Source organism: Sorghum bicolor, chromosome 5 (assembly GCF_000003195.3).
Source record: "Sorghum bicolor cultivar BTx623 chromosome 5, Sorghum_bicolor_NCBIv3, whole genome shotgun sequence".
NCBI classification, from domain to species: Eukaryota; Viridiplantae; Streptophyta; class Magnoliopsida; order Poales; family Poaceae; genus Sorghum; species Sorghum bicolor.
In genome coordinates, this window is record NC_012874.2 from 10,544,184 (window position 1) to 10,564,077 (window position 19,894).

Here is a 19,894-nt window from a genome sequence, read left to right on the forward strand (position 1 = left end):
GGCTATGAATTTTATATTTCATGAGTTCATCGGCAAGCTGGTGGAAATTTATATTGATGATGTGGTGGTTAAATCTGGAGATTTCACAAAGCATCTTGCCGATTTGCGAAAGGTGTTGGAATGTACAAGGAAGCATGGGTTAAAGATGAATCCCAATAAGTGTGCATTTGGTGTATCGGCAGGACAATTTCTTGGCTTCATGGTGCATCAAAGGGGGATTGAAATTAGTCGGAGATCCATTGATGCCATCAACAAGATAGTTGCCCCTACCAACAAGACTGAGCTCCAATCCTTGATCGGCAAGGTAAATTTTATCAGGAGGTTTATATCTAATTTATCTGGTAAAATTAGTGCTTTCAGTCCTTTACTTAAGTTGAAAGCCGATCAAGAGTTCATCTGGGGGAAAGAGCAACAATTGGCCTTGGATGAAATCAAGAATTATTTGGTAAATCCTCCAGTTCTGATTCCACCTCAGCAAGGGAAGCCCTTCAGATTGTATTTGTCTACCGATGGGATGGTCATCGGTTCGGCTTTAATTCAAGAATTTGAAGGGAAGGAACGTGTGATTTACTATTTAAGCAGGAGATTGGTTGGTGCTGAGACCAGGTATTCGGACATTGAAAAGCTATGTTTGTGTCTTTATTTCTCATGTATTAAGTTGAGACACTATTTGTTATCAGCTGAATGCACTGTCATAAGCAAAGATGATGTGGTCCGATATATGCTGTCTATGCCGATTATGAGTGGTAGGATCGGTAAGTGGATTTTGGTACTGTCGGAATTCGATTTGCGTTACGAATCGGCTAAAGCGGTTAAGGGACAGATTATGGCCGATTTTGTAACTCAACATTGCGGTACAGTGGAAACTTTGGAAATTGTGCCTTGGACGCTCTTCTTTGATGGATCCACGTGTGACCGCGGCATAGTGCTAATTTCCCCTCGAGGAAGGAAGTATGAGTTCTCCTTGCCGATTGTTGCCACGTCAACAAATAATCAAGCTGAGTATCAAGCTTTGATAAAGGGGTTGGAATTACTAAGGGAAGTTCATGCTGATGCCGTTGAAATCTTTGGGGATTCTATGCTGGTTATAAATCAATTGGCTGGAAGCTATGAATGCTGAAGCGAGGTCCTGATAACTTATCACGAAAGGAGTATGCAACTGTTAAAGGAGTTCAAGGACTTCTGATTGGAGCATGTTCCTCGATTGCATAATGAAGAGGCCAATCGGTTGGCTCAGCATGCCTCGGGATATCAGCCCATGATTAATGCAATATCGGCAATCGGTGTCGATGATTGGAGAAAAGAAATCATTGATTATTTGAAGGATCCATCCAAGAAAGTTGAGAGACGTGTTCGGTTTCAAGCCACCAAGTATGTGCTCCTCGAAGATGAATTATATTATCGAACTATTGATGGGATTCTTCTCAAGTGTCTAGGTGATGATGAGGCTAGAAGTTTGATGGGAGAAATCCATGAGGGAGTGTGTGGAGCACATCAGTCGGCGTTTAAGATGAAGTGGATGATCAGAAGAAACGGGTATTATTGGCCGACAATACTTGAGGATTGCTTTAAGTATTTCAAAGGGTGTCAAGGATGTCAGAAGTTTGGCAATGTTCAAAGGGCACCCGCATCGGCCGTGAATCCTATCATCAAGCCTTGGCCGTTCCGAGGATGGGCTATTGATTTAATCGGCCAGATTTATCCACCATCCAGCAAAGGACATAAGTTTATCTTGGTTGCCACTGATTATTTCACTAAATGGGTTGAAGCTATTCCTTTGAAGAAAATTACATCGGCCGATATGATCGATTTTGTGAAAGAGCATATTATTTACCGATTCGGAATTCCTCAAACGATTACTACAGATCAGGGTACTATGTTCACATCGGGGAGTTTGATGAATTTGCAATCGGTATGGGAATTAAAGTATTAAATTCTTCTCCTTATTATGCTCAAGCTAATGGGCAGGCCGAGGCATCTAACAAAGAAATTATCAAGCTTATTAAACGGAAGATTGAAGAAAATCCTAGGAGGTGGCATACATTGTTAAATGAAGCTTTATGGTCATATCGGATGGCTTGTCATGGGTCGACCAAAGTTTCGCCTTATCAGTTGGTATATGGACATGATGCAGTGTTACCTTGGGAAATTAAGACTGGATCTAGGCGACTATCTTTTCAAGATCAATTGGCTGCCGATGATTATACTACTTTGATGACAGATGAGTTGGATGATCTAGCAGGGCATCGGCTAAGGGCTTTGATGAGTATAGAAGAGAATAAGAAGAGAGTTGCCAGATGGTATGATAAGAAGGTAAAAGCTAAGGAGTTTGCCGATGGAGACTTAGTATGGAAGCTAATCTTACCGATCGGGACTAAAAGTTCAAAATTTGGGAAGTGGTCTCCCAATTGGGAGGGTCCCTATCAGATAAGTCGATCGGCTCCTGGTAACGCTTATATTTTAGAAACTCTTGAAGGAGTTGAATTTCCCAGAGCATTAAATGACAAATATCTAAAGAAGTATTACCCAAGCATATGGGTCGATGCATAAAAGTTTAAATGCCGATAACATTCCTATCGGCTGGACCAAAATGACTAGAAGAAAGAAATAAAGCGCGCCGCCGATGAAGAATTCACATGTTTAACAGCGCCTGGATCACCGATATAGCACGCAGACGGATCTGGTTGGCTTCCTCTATCTCTTTCACATCATCATCGGCAGAGCCCTCCACTGGCTTCAGCTTCTTCTTCATCTGCAACGCTTTACGGCCATGGACATTTCGCTCCTGTTCAAGGAGTTTGATCGCCTCAGGCAGCTGGTTTTCCTCTTGTTGAGCTTGGGACAAGGCTTCTTCTACTTGCTCGAGTTCTGCCAATAGGGCTTCTCTTTTTGCCGATAGATCAGAGATCTTGTGCTTCAACGCATCTCCTGAGGACTTCAAGATGCCGATGTTCTTGTGCTTCTCATCGGCAAGGAGCTTTACTTTCATCATCTCCTCAGAAAGCTGAGCCTGAGTAGCTCTGTCGGCAAGACGCTGGGTAGCCTTTTGATATTGCAGCTGACGGCTCTCTAGATGTGCAGCTTGCAAAAGGATTTCTTCAACATCGGCAGGAATTTGACCTCTGAGGGTCTTGAACAAAGCCTTGGCCGGGTCGGAGTCATCAACCAGTTGGGCTGTGTCTTGATGAAGGAGGGCTGATAATTTTTCTAACTTTGCCCTGATCTCTGCCGATGTAATTCCGACTGCTCGGGAAGAACTTGCCTCCTCGCCTTCATCCTCAGAAATGTCGATGACAAAGGAGAATAAGCTATCAGGAGAGTCCTGTTCCTGAAAAAGAAATAAAATGAGTCATTCTATGGTCAAGTATTGACAAATAATACAGATAGAGATTGGGTGACTTACTTGTTTCGGGGCAATCTCTCGCCTCTGACTAGAAGATGCTGATGGGACCACGGGCTGATCGGCTGGGGTTGCCGATGGGACTATGTCAGCTGAAAGAATAACAAAAATAATTGTAGGACAGGAAAAGTAGGTTCATCGGCAATGATTTCACAGAAAGTATGTTACCTTGAGGGGAAGCAGTGCTTGTCTGGATCGAGGAGACTACCGATGCTATGATTAAGCTTGCTGGATCGGTAGTCTGCTCGTACACATCAGCCGATGTTTCTTCCGGCTGAGGTACTTCTGGCTGGGGTTCTTCTGGTTGGAGTTCTTCCACTTGGGGTGCTTCTTGTGGCTGAGAAGGAGGTGTTACCTGCTGTGTCTGGGTTTCTGGAGAAGAGGGAGAAGATTCCACCGGGATCGGAGATCTTGGAGGAGGAGAAGGTGTTGCCATCCTCTGGCGCTTTGCTTGTGATCTGGTGCTCTTGGAGCTTTTCCTCTTCACTTGACTGGACTGGGGGGGCATCGGTAGTCGTGCTTCTGGTCTTTGCCGATGTACTAGTGTGCTGGTGCAACAATAAGAAGTTTGTGAGTACAAGTGTGATAGGTATGAGGATGGAGTCATTATGAATAAAGAAGTTTGAAGATTTACCTTTAAGGCTTGTGCCAAAGCAGAGGCAGCTACCGATGGAGATGTCTTTGTATGCTTGGTGGTGACTTTCTTGAGGCGCACACCTCGATGCATTATGGCAGCCAAAGTGGGAGCGTTGTTGCCGATTGAAGAGATCGGACCTGATGGAAAAAGCTCAATCAGCTTGCCACTCCTGCTGACCGACCGGGAATGTTATCAACCTGTAATATAATACAGAAAGTAAGTTACCGATGGAAATAAAAGTGAAAGAATTGAGACATCAGTTTGGAAATACTTACAGTGTTATCAGGAACTTTGTACTGGGGGTCGATCATGTCGCGGTACGTAAGAGCCGATTTGCAGAAAAAATGCTCCTTCCATTCTTCCCACCATTGTTTGTACGCCTGAGTAATGAAGAGGGCCGGGATCCACTCTGATAAATCTGCATTTGTATCGGCACTCGGTGGCAGTTGGGCTATCCTGGTCCACTCGAGAAGACTGGTGATGGTTTCCCTGGGTTTTATCACATCGCATAACAAAGTGCAATCGGCAGCTGACCGAAAGCTAGTTGACGGGCTACTGCCGATGAGTTGTAAAATTCATAGGTCTGGTTGGAAGCTTTTCCACTGCCGAAGAAGTTTACTGGTATGGCTCTTGGAGTGATAAGTGCCATCATCACATCATGATCTTTATTAAGAGCATCGTTGAATGGATGGAAGACGAAAGGAAACATGGTGTCTAGATCCTCATAAGGCATCCATGCTCGCTGTTCTCTGGTCAGGCCTTCGTACAGGGTCTGGAAGAATCGGCTAACCTGGTCTGCGTTACCACTTGTACCAGGTAGAACTATGGTAGCCTCGCCAAAGTTCAGAGGAGGTCGAGTTGCCGATTCTTCTTCATCTAGTTCATAGTCCTCGGCTATGTCCCTGGGGAAGCGTTGTGCGAAGAGGTTGAACTCAAGACGCTTGTGCATATGGAGGTTAAGCACATATTGATGAACCACCAGGGGCCCCCTAAGTTGCCGATGGATTGGCCGAGTAGGAGTTTTCTGGCTACTTGATGGAGGAGATGGTAAGCTGAGCCAAGCAGGTATCGGCCGAGGGGAAATCGGCCACCATTAGCTAATCTCTCTGCTGCCGATAGGTAAACAGAGGTTGGTCCTGCCGATCGACCGCAGAACATAAATTTGTCCAACCACATGTTCAGGAAGGTGGTTTGTTCCTTTATGTTGACAGACCCCGTTCTACGGTACTTCTGAATGTACCCAGACCACCCGCCGATAGAGCGGGTTTCCACCTTGGCACTAGGTGTGGTGTCAAATATGTGACTACTATCGCCTGTGGATACATCTAAGCCGGTGAGCATAAGCACATCGGCAAGAGTGGAAGAAGAAGGGCCATGACCGAAGACAAAGGCATTAAGTGTGTCTGACCAGAAGTATGATGCAGCAATCAGCAGTGATTCATTCCTATGCATATCGGCAAGAGATAACCTAATGCACTGGTCTAGCTTTCGTTCGCCCCACTGAACCTCATTCGAATGGCTGACTCTCAAGAACCAATCCTTCCATCCCACGGTAGGACTGGGCCAGGAACGGAAGGTATCTTTCCACAGATCTAGAGAAAAATTCTCGGCTCTAAAGGGGATTCTGTTTGTTTCTGCGTTGATCAGATCGGTGGGATCTGGGTTCCCTAGCGGACCGAGACATTGGAGGTGTGGCTGATCGGTAGGGATGACAATTTTATTGGACAAATCCTAGAAGTTTTTAAGGATAAAAAGAAGAACAAAAGAAAAAAGGAGAAGAGTGTTCAGTAAAATAAGTTGCAGATGAACAAGGGTATGGTAAAAGTACAAGAGGTGGGGTGATGAACTGACCTCAGGAACAGCAAAGTTGATGGCCATCTCCTCGCAAGGAAGATGATCGAAGACTTTGAGGTTGGTGGAGAAAAGCCTTCGTTGGATTTCTTGGAGCTCTCGAGCAGCGCCGCCGCCAGAAAAGTAGAGTTGGAGCTGTAGAATGATGCGATGGGGAAGGAGTACCCGAGAAGGAACTATTTATAGGACAAAACAGGCAAGGGCAAATCCGACTTATCTCTTCGCCGTATCCGTGAAATCCGAGGGTACTCAGGTGGATATGGTAACTGTTCGCGCGGTAATCGAGGGATTGCGCAGGTGATTTGACAGGAAGCGGTAATAATCTAGAGATATTTTACTGTGCGGGATTTCCTGGTCAGTCCATCGGCAGCTCCTTCTAACGGTTATATTGCCGATGGGCGAATATGGTGGAGATGTCCAGTTTGGGAGGTTGAGGAATTCGAGGAATCTGCGGAAGAATCGGGATAGAGTTGTTCGGCTTCAACGGTCGGTTACCAAATTGAGAGGATTAATTGCGGAAAGGCATCATTACTGCAGAGAATTTCGGAGCATTAATGATTTTATACTCCGAAATTGGGGTGCATGTGTTGACACCATTTTTGGACATGTACCCAGGATCGGTAGAGTGTAGATCGGCAAGATAGGGTAACAATAACTGGTCTGCAGGAGAGTTGCCGATGAGGGTGGTTGCCGATGAAGGGACAGCTGAATGAGACTGAGTCCATGGGTGGTGACGCGTTCATGCCGATGGTCAAGCATTAGCTTTTGCCGATGGCTACGATGAGGAGTCTGCCGATGATTCGGAAGGAGAACCTGAAGGTTGTCGATTGGTCCATGGTGGTGTCCCAGTTTGTCACGGGAGGATAGTTTTGTGTTTTTCTTAGTTATTTAAATCGTTTTGTATACGGATTCTGTTTAATTTGGAATTCGAGTCTTAGTCGTGTCTAATTGTAGCTCTTTGAGCAGGGTATAAATGTAGACCCTGGGGCTTTGTAATGAATATATATCAATCAATCAAACACAAGTTTTTACTCATATTCCAGCATCTACTTTTTCGACGACTTCGTCATACTTTTCGTTTTCATTACGAGTTCTTAGGAGTTCGTCGACTTAAGCTCGGCATATTCTCGAGTTTCGCGTGAATACCTCTTGGCCGTGGCATCCGGGCGCATCGCTGTTGTCGGGACCAAAGTATTCGAGTTATCACCTTTGCCGATAGTAAGGTCAAATCGGCTAGCACGCCTTAACGTTTGAATCGGGTATTAGCCCTTTGTGTTTGCAGATCCAGCTTTTGCATCAATACACAGTTTATTTGCCTGTAAATCGCGAGACGGATCTTTTGACCTTAGTTAGTCTATGATTGGACAATATTTGCCACAAACAAACGAAAATGCTACAGTAGCGGAATCTAAAAAATTTCGCGAACTGAACGAGGCCTAAGGCACAGTGCTCCGATCCGACCGTTGGGGCCAGATGATTTCTGGTGGAATACGGTGGCGGCGGTTAGGAGACGACGGCGGTGGGTTGTTTGTGTCCCTGAACTGGGGACTAGAATTTTTTTTTTGCCGGTGGAGAGGCTTCGAGGGTTTTTGCAAGCCTAAAAAATTTTGGCGTCCAGCGCACGAAGGGCAGCTGTGCACGCCATTTTTGCCGCCACGTTAGCGAAAACCAGTTCCCCAAGGCCCGCCTGCATAAGACACTCGGGAGTCTCCTGACGCCGTTCACATTTGCTATGTCTTCCTAAATTTCTCGGTATAAAATAGAAGGATCCCGAATGCAAATATAAACACATGGGGAAAGTAAAATCTCCCAAGTGCTTTGCGATATCCCAAGTGCAATATTATACACTCGGAGATAATCTTGAGTACGTGTTTTTGTAAAACACTGGGCAAACTACTAGGCACTAGGGAACTACACAAAATCTGGTAGTGCCCTCTCCTCCCGTGTTCACATTAGGACATTAGGACAAAATCTTGAGTGTTCACAGTAAGACTAGGCAGGTTTCTAGAGTGTAGTTGCCACATATGTTAGACCATCATGTGTTCCTCGGTGTCAATCTGGTGTCTTCGGCATGCAAATGCTATACAACATTCTATTTGCTTCACTGCTGAAGTGGATTCCTATGTCATTATCCACACCATTATTAAGTGATGTTGGCTCCAACTAGTTCTTTTGGGTGCTATGCATTCTTATTACTTCTGTGGCTATTTTCTATTTTGTTTGATCATACTAGACTGTATGGCAGCCAACCTAGTCCACCACCGTCAAATGAAGTTGACTCCATCCACAAGAAGTAGCTTTGGTACAAGGTGATGTGCTTTATGTCTCATCTTATCATCAGTTCATGGAGAAGTGGTAGTTTTATTATTTGTCATTTGATGTGGTAGATGTTAATAAGACTTAGGATAAAACCTAGATCAATTGTACGTCAGGTTGGAGAGATTACACAGCATAGAAGGCCCCTAAATTGTGGAATATAAAGGAGAAAATGGTGTAATGCATTCAAATTAAATCTTGTCCCCACCGCATCAGTCGCATTGATCATTCAGATATGATTATTAAATCCTTCCAGGCCAAAGTGCTCTGTATTCATAGGAAGAAACCATTTTAAATCACATCTTAAATGTGTTTCTTGTAACTGGTGGGAACCAAGTGCATTCTCAAGATGCTGTGGAGTTTATCTGGAAATCGATATTAGGATGGTTCCCTGCCCTCCACCAAAGGAAAGACAAGAGACCCAACACGAATTACTGGCATCCGGTCGCACACATATTTGTTCACCAAGAGCCACCGCCGCTGCCACCCTATCTCCCACCACCGCTGGTCCTCCTCCCTTCCCCTCCGGCTTCTCGCCAGAGGCTGAAGGGAGTGGGGATCCATCGTTTTCAAAAAGTTCTCTACTAGATTGAGTCCTTAGGGTTACAGTTTCTCCATACCAAATTTCTTGGTATTAGAGATTTATTTCCTCGTCTCCAGCAAGGACATGCAAAGGGAAAGGGTGGAATCGTTTTCTCCATGGCGACTATGTTGAAGATGAGGGCGACAACTACAGTTTCAGCAACTTTACCGGCATGACGACATAGAGACATTTCTTTCCGGACGACGACATCAAGGTGGAGATGATATCGCCGCCATGGAATAATTTGCTCCAGTCTCTTCTTCGTTTTGTCGTGGTTACATCTGGCCACGATGAAAGGGAGAATAATTTTTAGATCAGTTTTTCTCATTCTTTGGTGGCAGAAAGAAGATGAAGGATAACAAAACAAAAGAAGAAGTTTCTCAATTCCGCCTACAGGAATGTTGGCCGTCGTTTGTTGGGCATATGTTGCCTTTTGCCGAATGTTTGCTTGTGCGGTCATCCATATGAAGCATCATATAGGTTTGGTTTTGAGATTTGGAGCTATTTACAGTGTGGGTATAATTTAGATGAAAATCAATTCCTGGATATATGTATTTGTATTCCAGACTACTTGTAACGTACTGATGTACCCAACTATATAGTTCTTCTTTGGACTAAAAAAAAAAGAATTACAGGCATCCAAGCGTCTGCTCAAGCTTCTCATTGCTTCATGACCAGCGTTCATGGCCCTAGTAAAACAAGATGACATATCTTGGTTCCCAACGCAGATAATGAGCATATTCATGTTCGCAAATTGCAATGCATCCAGTGTTTTTTTATTAATAGGAGTACAGTTTAGAAAGAGAGATTACTAGCTAACCAACAAATATCACTACTGGAAACTTGAATAGGCTTGTGTGTGCAAACCAGTAGTGTACGCTACATTACCACAACCTGAACAAGCTAACAACGTAGCAAGTAAACTGTTCCTTTTTCACTCTCTTCTAGGCATCTTGCCTGAATAACATCGCATCCCATTCGCAACGGTATTCCGCCTGAATGCAAAGTGTACAAGGTGGAGAGAAGCCATTTTAGACTTTTTTTTTGCTAGTAATGAAATCAACTTGCACGCTTAGTAGCAACTAGTGAAATAACAGAAGTGCAGAACTTATTTAACTTCCCATGGCAGGGAATTATTTATATATAAAAAAGAAATAGAAGAGTTCTGGCATAGCAGCCATCAAATTTTTGATTTGCGGTGTCTGAGGTCTTTGTACTCTATAATGTACATGTATGTCCATATATAAACATGTTAAGTGTGTTAGTTGATATCTAGATCGACCTAATCAACAAAAGTTAGACGGGTGGAAGTCTTGCATAGAGGCCACATGCATGCCACCTAGCTTTACTAGCTAGGTATTAATTGCCATCTCCATGGTCGCATGTATATGCAACATATTGGTTGCCATGTTTTGTTCCCATATGGCTAGACTAATTATATGGTGATTTGAAGCTTGAACGCCACAGAAAACAAGTTTAGTGATTCATTTGTTAATTTTGGAGCACAGATAGTGGCCTAGATGACACCTAAACGAATTTTAAGGACTATAATTGGGCACTAGTCATCTTCTCGTCTCCCTTTCTGCGCAACACAATATAGACACAAATGGTTCCAAAGCATGCATTATCACCCCTACAAATGCATGAATAATCCATACCCCTATGAAGCCAAATGATTTGAAATATTTCAAGTACTCGGGTTGTGCATATATATTGACTAGATATATATGCATGAACAAAATGAGCCAAGTCGTGGAGCAACATGCATTTGAAACTTGGACCTACCATACCATTAAATTTTATAGGACAAAAGTGATCTAGACTTTGTAAAGCCAAATGTGACCACGGTAAGGCTATGTCTAAGTGAGTAACTGCATTCATTCAGTTTATTACTATATAAATGCATTCTACTGAGCCAGGAAATAAAAACGCCACATAGAGCATGTGATAGTGCCATCATCATAGTAGTCTGATATTCTAGATAGAAGACAAAGCATGGGGGACATTATTATCCTATAGAGTTCTTTGTGAGTTTGAGAGGTATCGGGAACAAAACCATGCCTTGAGTATAGGCGATCAGTGGCGGAGATGGCTGAGATCGCTATTTCTTGCCAAGCCATATTTTTACTTTGATCTCACTTGGTACATCAGCGGAGAGATGCCACCTGACCTTGTCACAGTTGCAGCCCTACAACAGTAGTAGAGATAGCTGCCGCCCTACAACGAGCAGTAGAGTGGTTTGCTCCAGTTTGCGGCACTGCCTGTGCATGGCCTCCACTATATATGCGGCAGTCAGGCAATGCCACACCCCATATTTGTCTCTGTCCGCCAAGGCTGACCAAGACCTCAAGAAGAAACCAGTACGAAGCAAAAGACATGTTCTCGAGTTGATAACGACATGACGTTCAAGCCCAGAACATTGTGTGTCTCTGATTTTGAGTTGGCCCTTTGGCCCATGTGCCACACTATACAAGTGCCTGTCTGTAACAGTTGGGACAAGCTTTAAGAGAACCATCCTCTTCCTCTGAATAAACACCCACAGAGATCCTTCTTCACAAAAAAAATCATCCCAAAATTCTGTTTCAAGTTCATTAGACTTATTTCAGCAGCCCGATGGACATCGTCACGTTCAAATTTTATGAGCACAAGTGGTCAGCTTGCTGAAGGATCGGAGCCAAGAGTATATGTAAGCAAGTGGTGTAGACATGAAAGCAAATACACAAACATGATGGAGCTCCCGATCAATGTACTACAATACAGCCTACAGGGCTGCCTCTAAATCCCGAACAACGTGGCTGGCGAAACCGAAAGCACCCAGCTGTAGCATCTGCATTATTATTGTTTTATTTATGAAACAGGAAGTTGCTGCCCGAACTCACACTTGTTTATGAAGCTCAAGATACAAAGAAGGAAAAGGAAAAAGAAGAAAGCCAAAATTACATGTAGAAATCGAGCCATTGCTCAAAGCTAGGAAAATAACTCATCATTGCTCGGTGGAACACCAAAGCAACTTGCTTCCTGAACTTATACTTGCATCTGCCGAAAGAAGGTTCGTTAATTGAAGATGTAATCATTATGCATTGTCCACATACTCCACCACATAAAGTTAATCTCCTCCCAAAGGGGATTGGAGAGGATGGGAAGAATTTAACTTGTAAGGCCTACTTTGGCAGCACAGGGGAGTTTTCCCTGGGAATCTAGTCCTACGCGTGGAAATATTTTGAACACCTCATTCCCCCATCTTCCTAGGGCAGACTTCCACAGGTGCGGGGTTTTCCCTGACGTTGTTTGGCAATAGATTGCCCTGAGCAAGGAAAACGTGAACTGTCTGCACAGCAACACTTGTATGAAAGTATGCACTGTTTCTTTTAAAAAAACTGAGAACTTCTGCCAAAGTACGGCAATAAAACTGAAAACAATGTCTTGAAAATAAAGAAAAAACTGAAATTTTTTAATAATATAGAGAAATAACCTCATATCAATGCCGAGCACTTTTCATGAGCATAATGCATGGAAAATCACAATACTAATTATTTGACGTAGTCCAATACATATAAAATTAGTTCCAAGTGGCAAACTTAACTCAGCCAATCCATTCTTCACCAGATCACAGATGGTCACCATCTAGATATCTAAGACATAATTAAAAAATATATGGTTTAACTCTTTTTCATGGGTAGTGTTTGAGAAAAAAAAAACTCCTTTCCATGAGCTTCTCACATAGGCACTACAGCTAGCAAAACATTTTTCTTCTCAAATCATACAACACTTCCTCCACAAAGAGCACTGCAAATAAACAAAGGACAAACATTAGCAGCTAAGACACACAAAACAAAACCAACATAATTTTCTAACTGAAAGATAGCATATATCTAACTGAAAGAGACTTTTTCTGAATGAAAGACTAGACAAAAATAAACTCGTCATCTACTGTGAAGAGCATCACTAGTATTATTTTGCATGAACAACAGTAAGTGGCAGTAGCTGGGCATGTCTCAACTAGTTTGGCCTTTTTTACAAAAAATCCTAATGACAACATCTTTCCTTGAAAATAGAAGCAGAGGCAAAAACAATATCCATGAGATTTTGGGACTTCTAAAACCTATGTCTGCTGCTGCATCTGGGACTGACTAATACCATCGATGAAAGACACAAGTATTATAAAAACTTAGACCACTTGTTGGTTTTGAATGGTTCACAAGGTTCAGATTTCGAACAGTTGAACTAGTAGCAATTTCAGAACAGCAGCAAGCATACATGGGACAAGAGTCTGAATCTTGGAGGGTAGCAAGTAGCTTATGTGTATCCATGCATTCATTCATCAAAAAAGAAAGACAACAGGCATGTTTACTTGATTGCAAGAATATCAGGGCTAGAGTCTCTGTCTAGAAATAAGAAAGGGTTTCTAATACACGCCTTTTTACATAAACTAGATATATACTTCTCAGTGTATCCCTTTCTTTTGATTTCATTCGAGATAGCTCGGAACTAATCCCAACCTAGAGCATAGCATATAGCATAGACAGATACAGAAGAAGCTGGGTTACCTTGCTGCCCTGGATGGAGTAGCCTCCGATCCTTTGCTTCACTGGTGATACAGAGGAAGGCCTGACTGAAAAGGAGAAAGGAGAGGGTCAGGTAAGGAGGGTCTGAGCTGCCGTCGGGGAAGACAAACAAAGCAGCGGCAAGGTGGCGTAGATCCGGCCATGATGAGATTCAAATCGCATCCGCCGATTGACTGGCGCGGGACCAACCAAAATGGATGGCGGATCCGGCCGGAAATGGATCCGGTGCGGTGCGTGTAGACTACTCACCCGAGACGGAACGGACGGAAGGATGGAGGGAGGGAGGTCGCCGGCGGAGAACGGACGGAAGGAGGAAATGGGATGTCGGGGCGTCGTTGAAGGGATGATGGGGTGGATGCGACTCGACGTGAAGCTCTCCCGGATGGAGACCGGCGGCGGAGCTTGGGCGAGCCGCGGCGGAGCCTGGGCAAGCCGCGGTGGAGCCTGGGCGAGCGGCGGCGGTGTTGCGAGAGGAAGGAGTCGGGCGGCTCGCGAGTGCACGGGGAAACTCTCCCGGACAAAAGGGTCGTGGATTTGTTCCCCGAGTAAAATACAGGGAAGCGGGCCGCATTCCTCGACTTCGTGGGCTGCCAAATGGTGCATAATTTTGGCCCGGGGGAGGCTGGCACGGGCCTGATTAGCCCATGGAAAAGGCCGGGATCCCTGCGGGATTCTGGGCTGCCAAAGAAGGCCTAAGGGATTTAATCCCGGCCCCCTTGGTCCCTTTCAATCCTACACGAATCATTTACAGGAAATATAAATAATTGAGTTGCACTAAGGTTGCAGTTATCCACCACCCCAGATCATTTTTCTCCCGTCGGCTGAGAGCTCTCCCGTCAGTAGCGCACAAACTTTCCCCACGTTACAGCTAAACCCGTCCGGAGAGTTCTCTCCCGTCGGTACCTACCGTCACGAAGAGTTTTTCGGGCCTTCCCCCAGGATGTCGCGCGCTCCTTGGCGCGCAGAAACAGCCTCGCGCGCGCTCTCGCCAAACGCGCGCCAAGGAGTCGAGCGAAATTATTTGGCCGCGCTCTCGCTCCTCCAAAACAGCCTCAGAGCCTATCTTTTCGACCTTATCCGTTACTTCTCCCACCCGCGTCCAGCTCGGGTCGTCGCTCAAGCGCGTAGCGGCGGCGCGCATCCACCAGCAGCGGCGCCACCCCAGCCACGGTTGCTGCTTGCCGCGAACAGCCCCCTCCCCATCCACCACTGCTTCCTGTTGCGACGCCGCCGGCCGCAATGTCGCTGGCCACCAGGGCTCCGCCAACCACCAGAGCGCCGGCGGCTGCAGTGCCTGCACCCAGTCACCAGCAACCCCACCCGCCGCCCTGTGGTGCTGCACGCCGACCTGAAGGGCAGCAGCCCCCTCCACTGTCGTACGTGTTCCATCTTTTCTTGATTTATTTCCCATCTTTAGATCTCCAATCAATTTTGCATCTTGTAGTTCTCTTTTTGCCCTTGTTAATTGATGCGCATCTGACCTGATTTTGCCTGCCGTGACATTTGAGATGCAGTGGGAGCTTCTTTGTTGTTGCAGCACCAGACGAGGCATCTGGACCACCAAATCTCTGGCATCTGTCTGGAAATATTTGGCTCCCACTGACGGACAGCAAGGTCAGAACTTGTAGAATATATAATCTTGATTTGCACTGGACTAGCTGTGGTGAATTAACTGCTATCTGCTAGCTACTGTGATCCCTGCACCAATATTGCAATATCAAAGTTTGGTTGTAGTACTGACCGGAAGATTTTGCTTCCAGTTCTTTCAAAGTTTGCATCTAGATGTACTATTGATTGATGTCCGTTGACTATTTTTGCTGCTCTAAATATACAGATTAAGTCACCTGTCAATAAATTTTGTTGCTCTAGTTTGCACAAATTTTGCTAGCTATATAGGAAATCTGTTATTATGTCTTTTAATGTTATATTATTAGTTGTATATGAATTTTATTTTGTTTGATTGGAGCAATTTGTGATATGTCTAAATTTCTAACAAGTTTCTCACTCTAGTGGGCTGTTGCTGCTTCACTTGGTTCTCTGTGTGATTTCTGAACTGACCTCGAAGTCTTGGACAACTACTGTGACTCGGCTAGCCGCTGGTTAGTTCTCATCTTCTTATACAAGCTGGCAGATAAGATATGGCAGATCGTGAGTGGATGTATAGTGGTTGGAAGCGTGGTAGGCTATCAAATGAATGGGTTGATAAAACAAAAGAGTTTTTGGATCATGCCTTCTCAATCCCTGAATTAGTTGAGTCTGATACAATTAGGTGCCCTTGTTCCATGTGCCGGAATTATTTCAGGCATAAAAGGCCTAGGATAGAGCTACATTTGTGCCACAATGGGTTCAAGGAAAATTACTAAACTTGGACGGCACATGGGGAGAGGCAGGGAAATCACAACCTTGAGATTGGTTCTGGGGTAGAACGTGAGGGATTTGGTGAGACAGATCGGATGGATGCTATGCTAGTTGACTTAGCTGGTGAGCAACCACCATTAGCTGATGAAACACCTACTGGTTTTGCAGAAGCCTTCTATAGAATGGTTGTTAGTGCAGATGAGCAAGTACATGAGCAAACCTTGCACTCTAGGCTCTCTGCTGTTGCTCGTCTATTGGCCATTAAATCACAGTACATGTTATGTGGCAGGAGATGCAGTCCTTCAATCATCGGACAGATAGGCGACCGAGATCAAGTGATGTCTCATATGACGTCGAGAGTCAGCCCCCTGCAGTAAAGAGGATAAGGGGCCGCAATAAACCGCATAAGCCTCGCAATGGTCGGATAGCCATACTACCTGAGGGTGACAAGTATGTGCATGCTGATTTTTTTTCTCTTTATGGACACTGCTAGTGTTGGAACTTACTAATCCTTTTATGTTGTACTTCATTTTTCTTATTGAGCAGCCAATTCCGCTATGCTAATTACTCAATTGATGATAAAATGAAGAAAGGCCCCATCCTTGGAGTGCTTTTAAAGCAAGAGTATCCTCCGATCATTCAAGGGACAACTAGAGATGGTCGTCCATTCAAATATCATGCAAGCAAGTGGGAACACTACTCACACATTCTAAGGGAGGATGATGCACAGACCCCAGCTGACCGTGTGAAACAAGAGTTCTGGGTGAGCATATAAGATATGTCATTGTATTTCTTTCAACTGTAGGCATGTATGAGTAGTTGTCAAGTTACTATCAGCCTGTTCATTAGCTGCTGCACTTTCTAACAATATGAAAGTGGTGTTCAGCCTATTTACAATAATGCTTGATTATTGTTTCTTTTCCAGAGCATATATTCAGTTCCTGAAGAACTTGAAGATGAAGCTGACCGTGTATTTGAGAAATATGCACGCACCCAATGCAAGAATATGATGTACCAAGCTCGTCCAGATGCTGTCAAGCACTACTATCGCGAAATCATAAAGAGCCCAAAGAATGATGCATTTGCTTGTGCCAAACTACTCACTTTTGAAGAGTACATGCAATGCAAGCCTGAATGGTTCACTGAAGAAGCCTGGGAGTCCCTTTGTAGGTATTGGTGCTCTGCTGAATACTTAAAGAAAAGGAGTCTTGGGCAAGAATCTCGGAAGAAAAATCCTGATGGTGCTCAAAACAGGGGTGGTTCTAGGCCACTAGTTGAGACTCAACAATATCTGGTAATCTCCTTTATCACCATCCATTTCTGAATAACTTGAAATTTTCATACGCTTTAACATTGGTCACTTCTTTTATGCCTTGAAGGAAGCTAAGCATGGACCTGGGAAGGGCACTATAATAAATGCTTTTGCCTGCATGCAAGCTGGCCTTAAGAATTGTGATGCTAATGGGAATGCTGGCCCAATTCCAGAACGGGCAAAGAAACTTCTTGTATGTAGAACTTTCTATCTAGTTGCATGCTTTTCCATTTGTAGTTTGTGACAAATAATTTTTATTATTTCTAGGATGACTACAATGAAGCATTGCAAGAGAAGTATCCAGAGAATTGGCAAGAGCAACCTTTTGATGGTCAAATTGCATACAATATTGGTCGTGGCTTGCCGCATGGTCGTCTTGCAATAGGAAATGGTGCTGTCAACAAGGCTACGATAATTGATGCTGCCAAGGCAAGTGGAACAAGGCCAGCAACCTCAAGGGCTTTTCAAAATCTGTTGGCAAGATATGAAGAATCAGTCGCCAATGTTGATCGCTTAACTGAACAAAACAATGCCTTGGTTCAACAGAATGCTGCATTGACTCGAGATGTGAAGCGTAATGGTCGTGTACTTGAGGTACAATTCTGTTTTTGTGCACTATCTGTCTACAGTTCAAGGTTCATAAACTTAGTGATTATGTATCTTCACTTGCAGCTCATTTTAAACAAAGTACAAATAGAGATACCACCAGACCTGCTTCAACAAGAAGAAAATGACATGGTAAGATTAACATTATCTTCACCTGCAGCTATATTTATACTTGTTCTCTTGCAGCTGCTTGTGTACCAACTGCTGGTGCAAAATAGACCAGCTGCTGTTGTCCAAGTGATCCTATTCAAAGTGTCTCCTGGAATGATCCTATTTATTTGTTTTGGTTGTAGGGAGATACTATAGATGGATCATCTCGCGCTTCAGCCAACATGGACAGGGACAACAGCGATGGCCATTGAGTTGTGTGGTGGCAGAAAGTATTTTGTGAAGCAGTAGCCTTTTGTTTATCTACTATGCTGATGGCAACAACCAGCAAGTTTGAAGGCCATGCATGTGTCATGCAGGGTATTTTGTGCAAGTGAGGTATTTTGGTTGTGCATGAGCCGCTGCATATATAGTTTATGAAGCAACATATGCAGATTCCATCATGCTTCAAGGCATGCGTGCTGGTTGTGGAGTAGCAGCTACTTGTTGCCTATTTGCTGCACGAGTGCTTGTGCAGAAGTGGGTGCATACTGCCGTCAAAGAGCAACTTGCTACTACTTGCATACTTCCTGGGTCAAGGAATGTCGTTTTTTGGCTATCTTGTGCAGAACTGGCTGCGTACTGTCATGAGATAGCAGCTAGCTACCTATAGTTGTGTTGGAGCATAGATACCACCTAGTTGTGAGTTAGCACTTTTAACTTGTGCTCCCTGTTAGGTACCTAACTAGAAGGCTGATTAGGAGGCACCAATTATATATATGTAATCATGAACAATTTGAATGATGTTCTAAGATTATGAAATGTAATATTTATTACTTCAGTGTGGATGAATGGTTACATCAGATGACAATGGTCTTCTAATGGCTAAATAATCAATGAATTTGGACAGCCAATTGAGTGAAAAAAAAATTCCGTGGCGGAGGTGAACCGTCAGGAATTATCTCAAGCCTGACGGCTGGGTAGGTGACCGACGGGAAAGTTGAAAGTATCCCTGACGGTATAGTAACCGACGGTGAAAGTTCAAATGTTCGCTGACGGTCACGGCCGTCAGGAAACACTTCCCTGACGGGAGGCTTAGGAACCGACGCTGTTAACCTTCCCTGATGGTAGCAGCCGTCAGGAAATAGTCCGTGACGGTTGTCCGTCAGGAAAACATGACTTTCCCTGTCGTTTTTCCCTGACGGCTTATCCCTGACGGTAACCGTCACGGATGACCTTTCCTGACAGTTTTCGGCACTTTTCCTGACGGGCGTGGCCGTCAGGAAAAAACTTGTCTGGGGTGGTGATCATATTATTTTTCACTGCTAAAGAATCGTGCTTCACTCCTGTGCATCACTATCCATTAGGTGTAGGAATTGATATTAAATTATATGCATCACTAGTCATTGGTGGCTCCAACTCCAACCAATGTGATGCCTTGGGGAAACATCAGTAACCAACTGGTGGTTTAATCTAATTGGTAATAGAATTTAAATAGGACCTGTTCAGGGCAGTTATGCATTGTTTTTTACCAAATGGGTGAAGAATTAACAACTCCTCACGTGAAGCTGTGGACAACCCGGTCTCACAAAACATGAGGTCATGAATGGAGCTGGAAAAAAAAGCTTCCCCACCGGTCCGTCATCCTTGCTTGTGGGCCAACCCTGAAGTATGCCTCTTTCGTGCTCGTGGGACGAGGCGCAACAGCAGGAGGACATAGTCACAAGTGCAAGGTGGAGTAGCCGGGGCAAGGTGGGGTGCGACGGAAGTAGCTGGGGCGCTAGGCAGGACGATGTCCGAGGTGGGCAGCAGGATGAGCTGCAACAAAGAAATGGACCGTGGTTGGAAGAAGAGGAGGATAAGATACTGAGTGGAAAAGAGCAAATAAAGGAAGAAAAAAGAATGAAAAAAGATAGAAAAGTACTATGAACATTTCATCATTTTTATCTATCGTAAGAAATTGTCCACCGAAACACTAGAACTGTTTCAGCTCCACTAATGGAACTGCTCGTGCCTCATGGAACCGATGCCAAAATAAAATACTCCACCAATGGGACAAAGTTGTCTTGGTGCACTATCACAACCAGCCGGTTGCCCAACAACACTATTAGCTAGATTACTTTTGTTTCATATAAGATTTCACCAATGTTATTAAAAACAAAAACTATCTTTATCCATG

At 44.3% G+C, this 19,894-nt stretch overlaps 1 protein-coding gene across 1 annotated transcript; it reads right to left on the reverse strand.

The window, feature by feature from the left end:
* LOC110435792 lies at positions 12,295-14,036 on the reverse strand. The gene is made up of 3 exons (XM_021461834.1): positions 13,602-14,036; positions 13,335-13,399; positions 12,295-12,573 (listed from the first exon to the last, which is right to left on the reverse strand). Exons 1-3 carry the CDS (start codon positions 13,921-13,923, stop codon positions 12,541-12,543), a joined length of 420 nt encoding a protein of 139 aa, XP_021317509.1. The 5' UTR covers positions 13,924-14,036; the 3' UTR covers positions 12,295-12,540.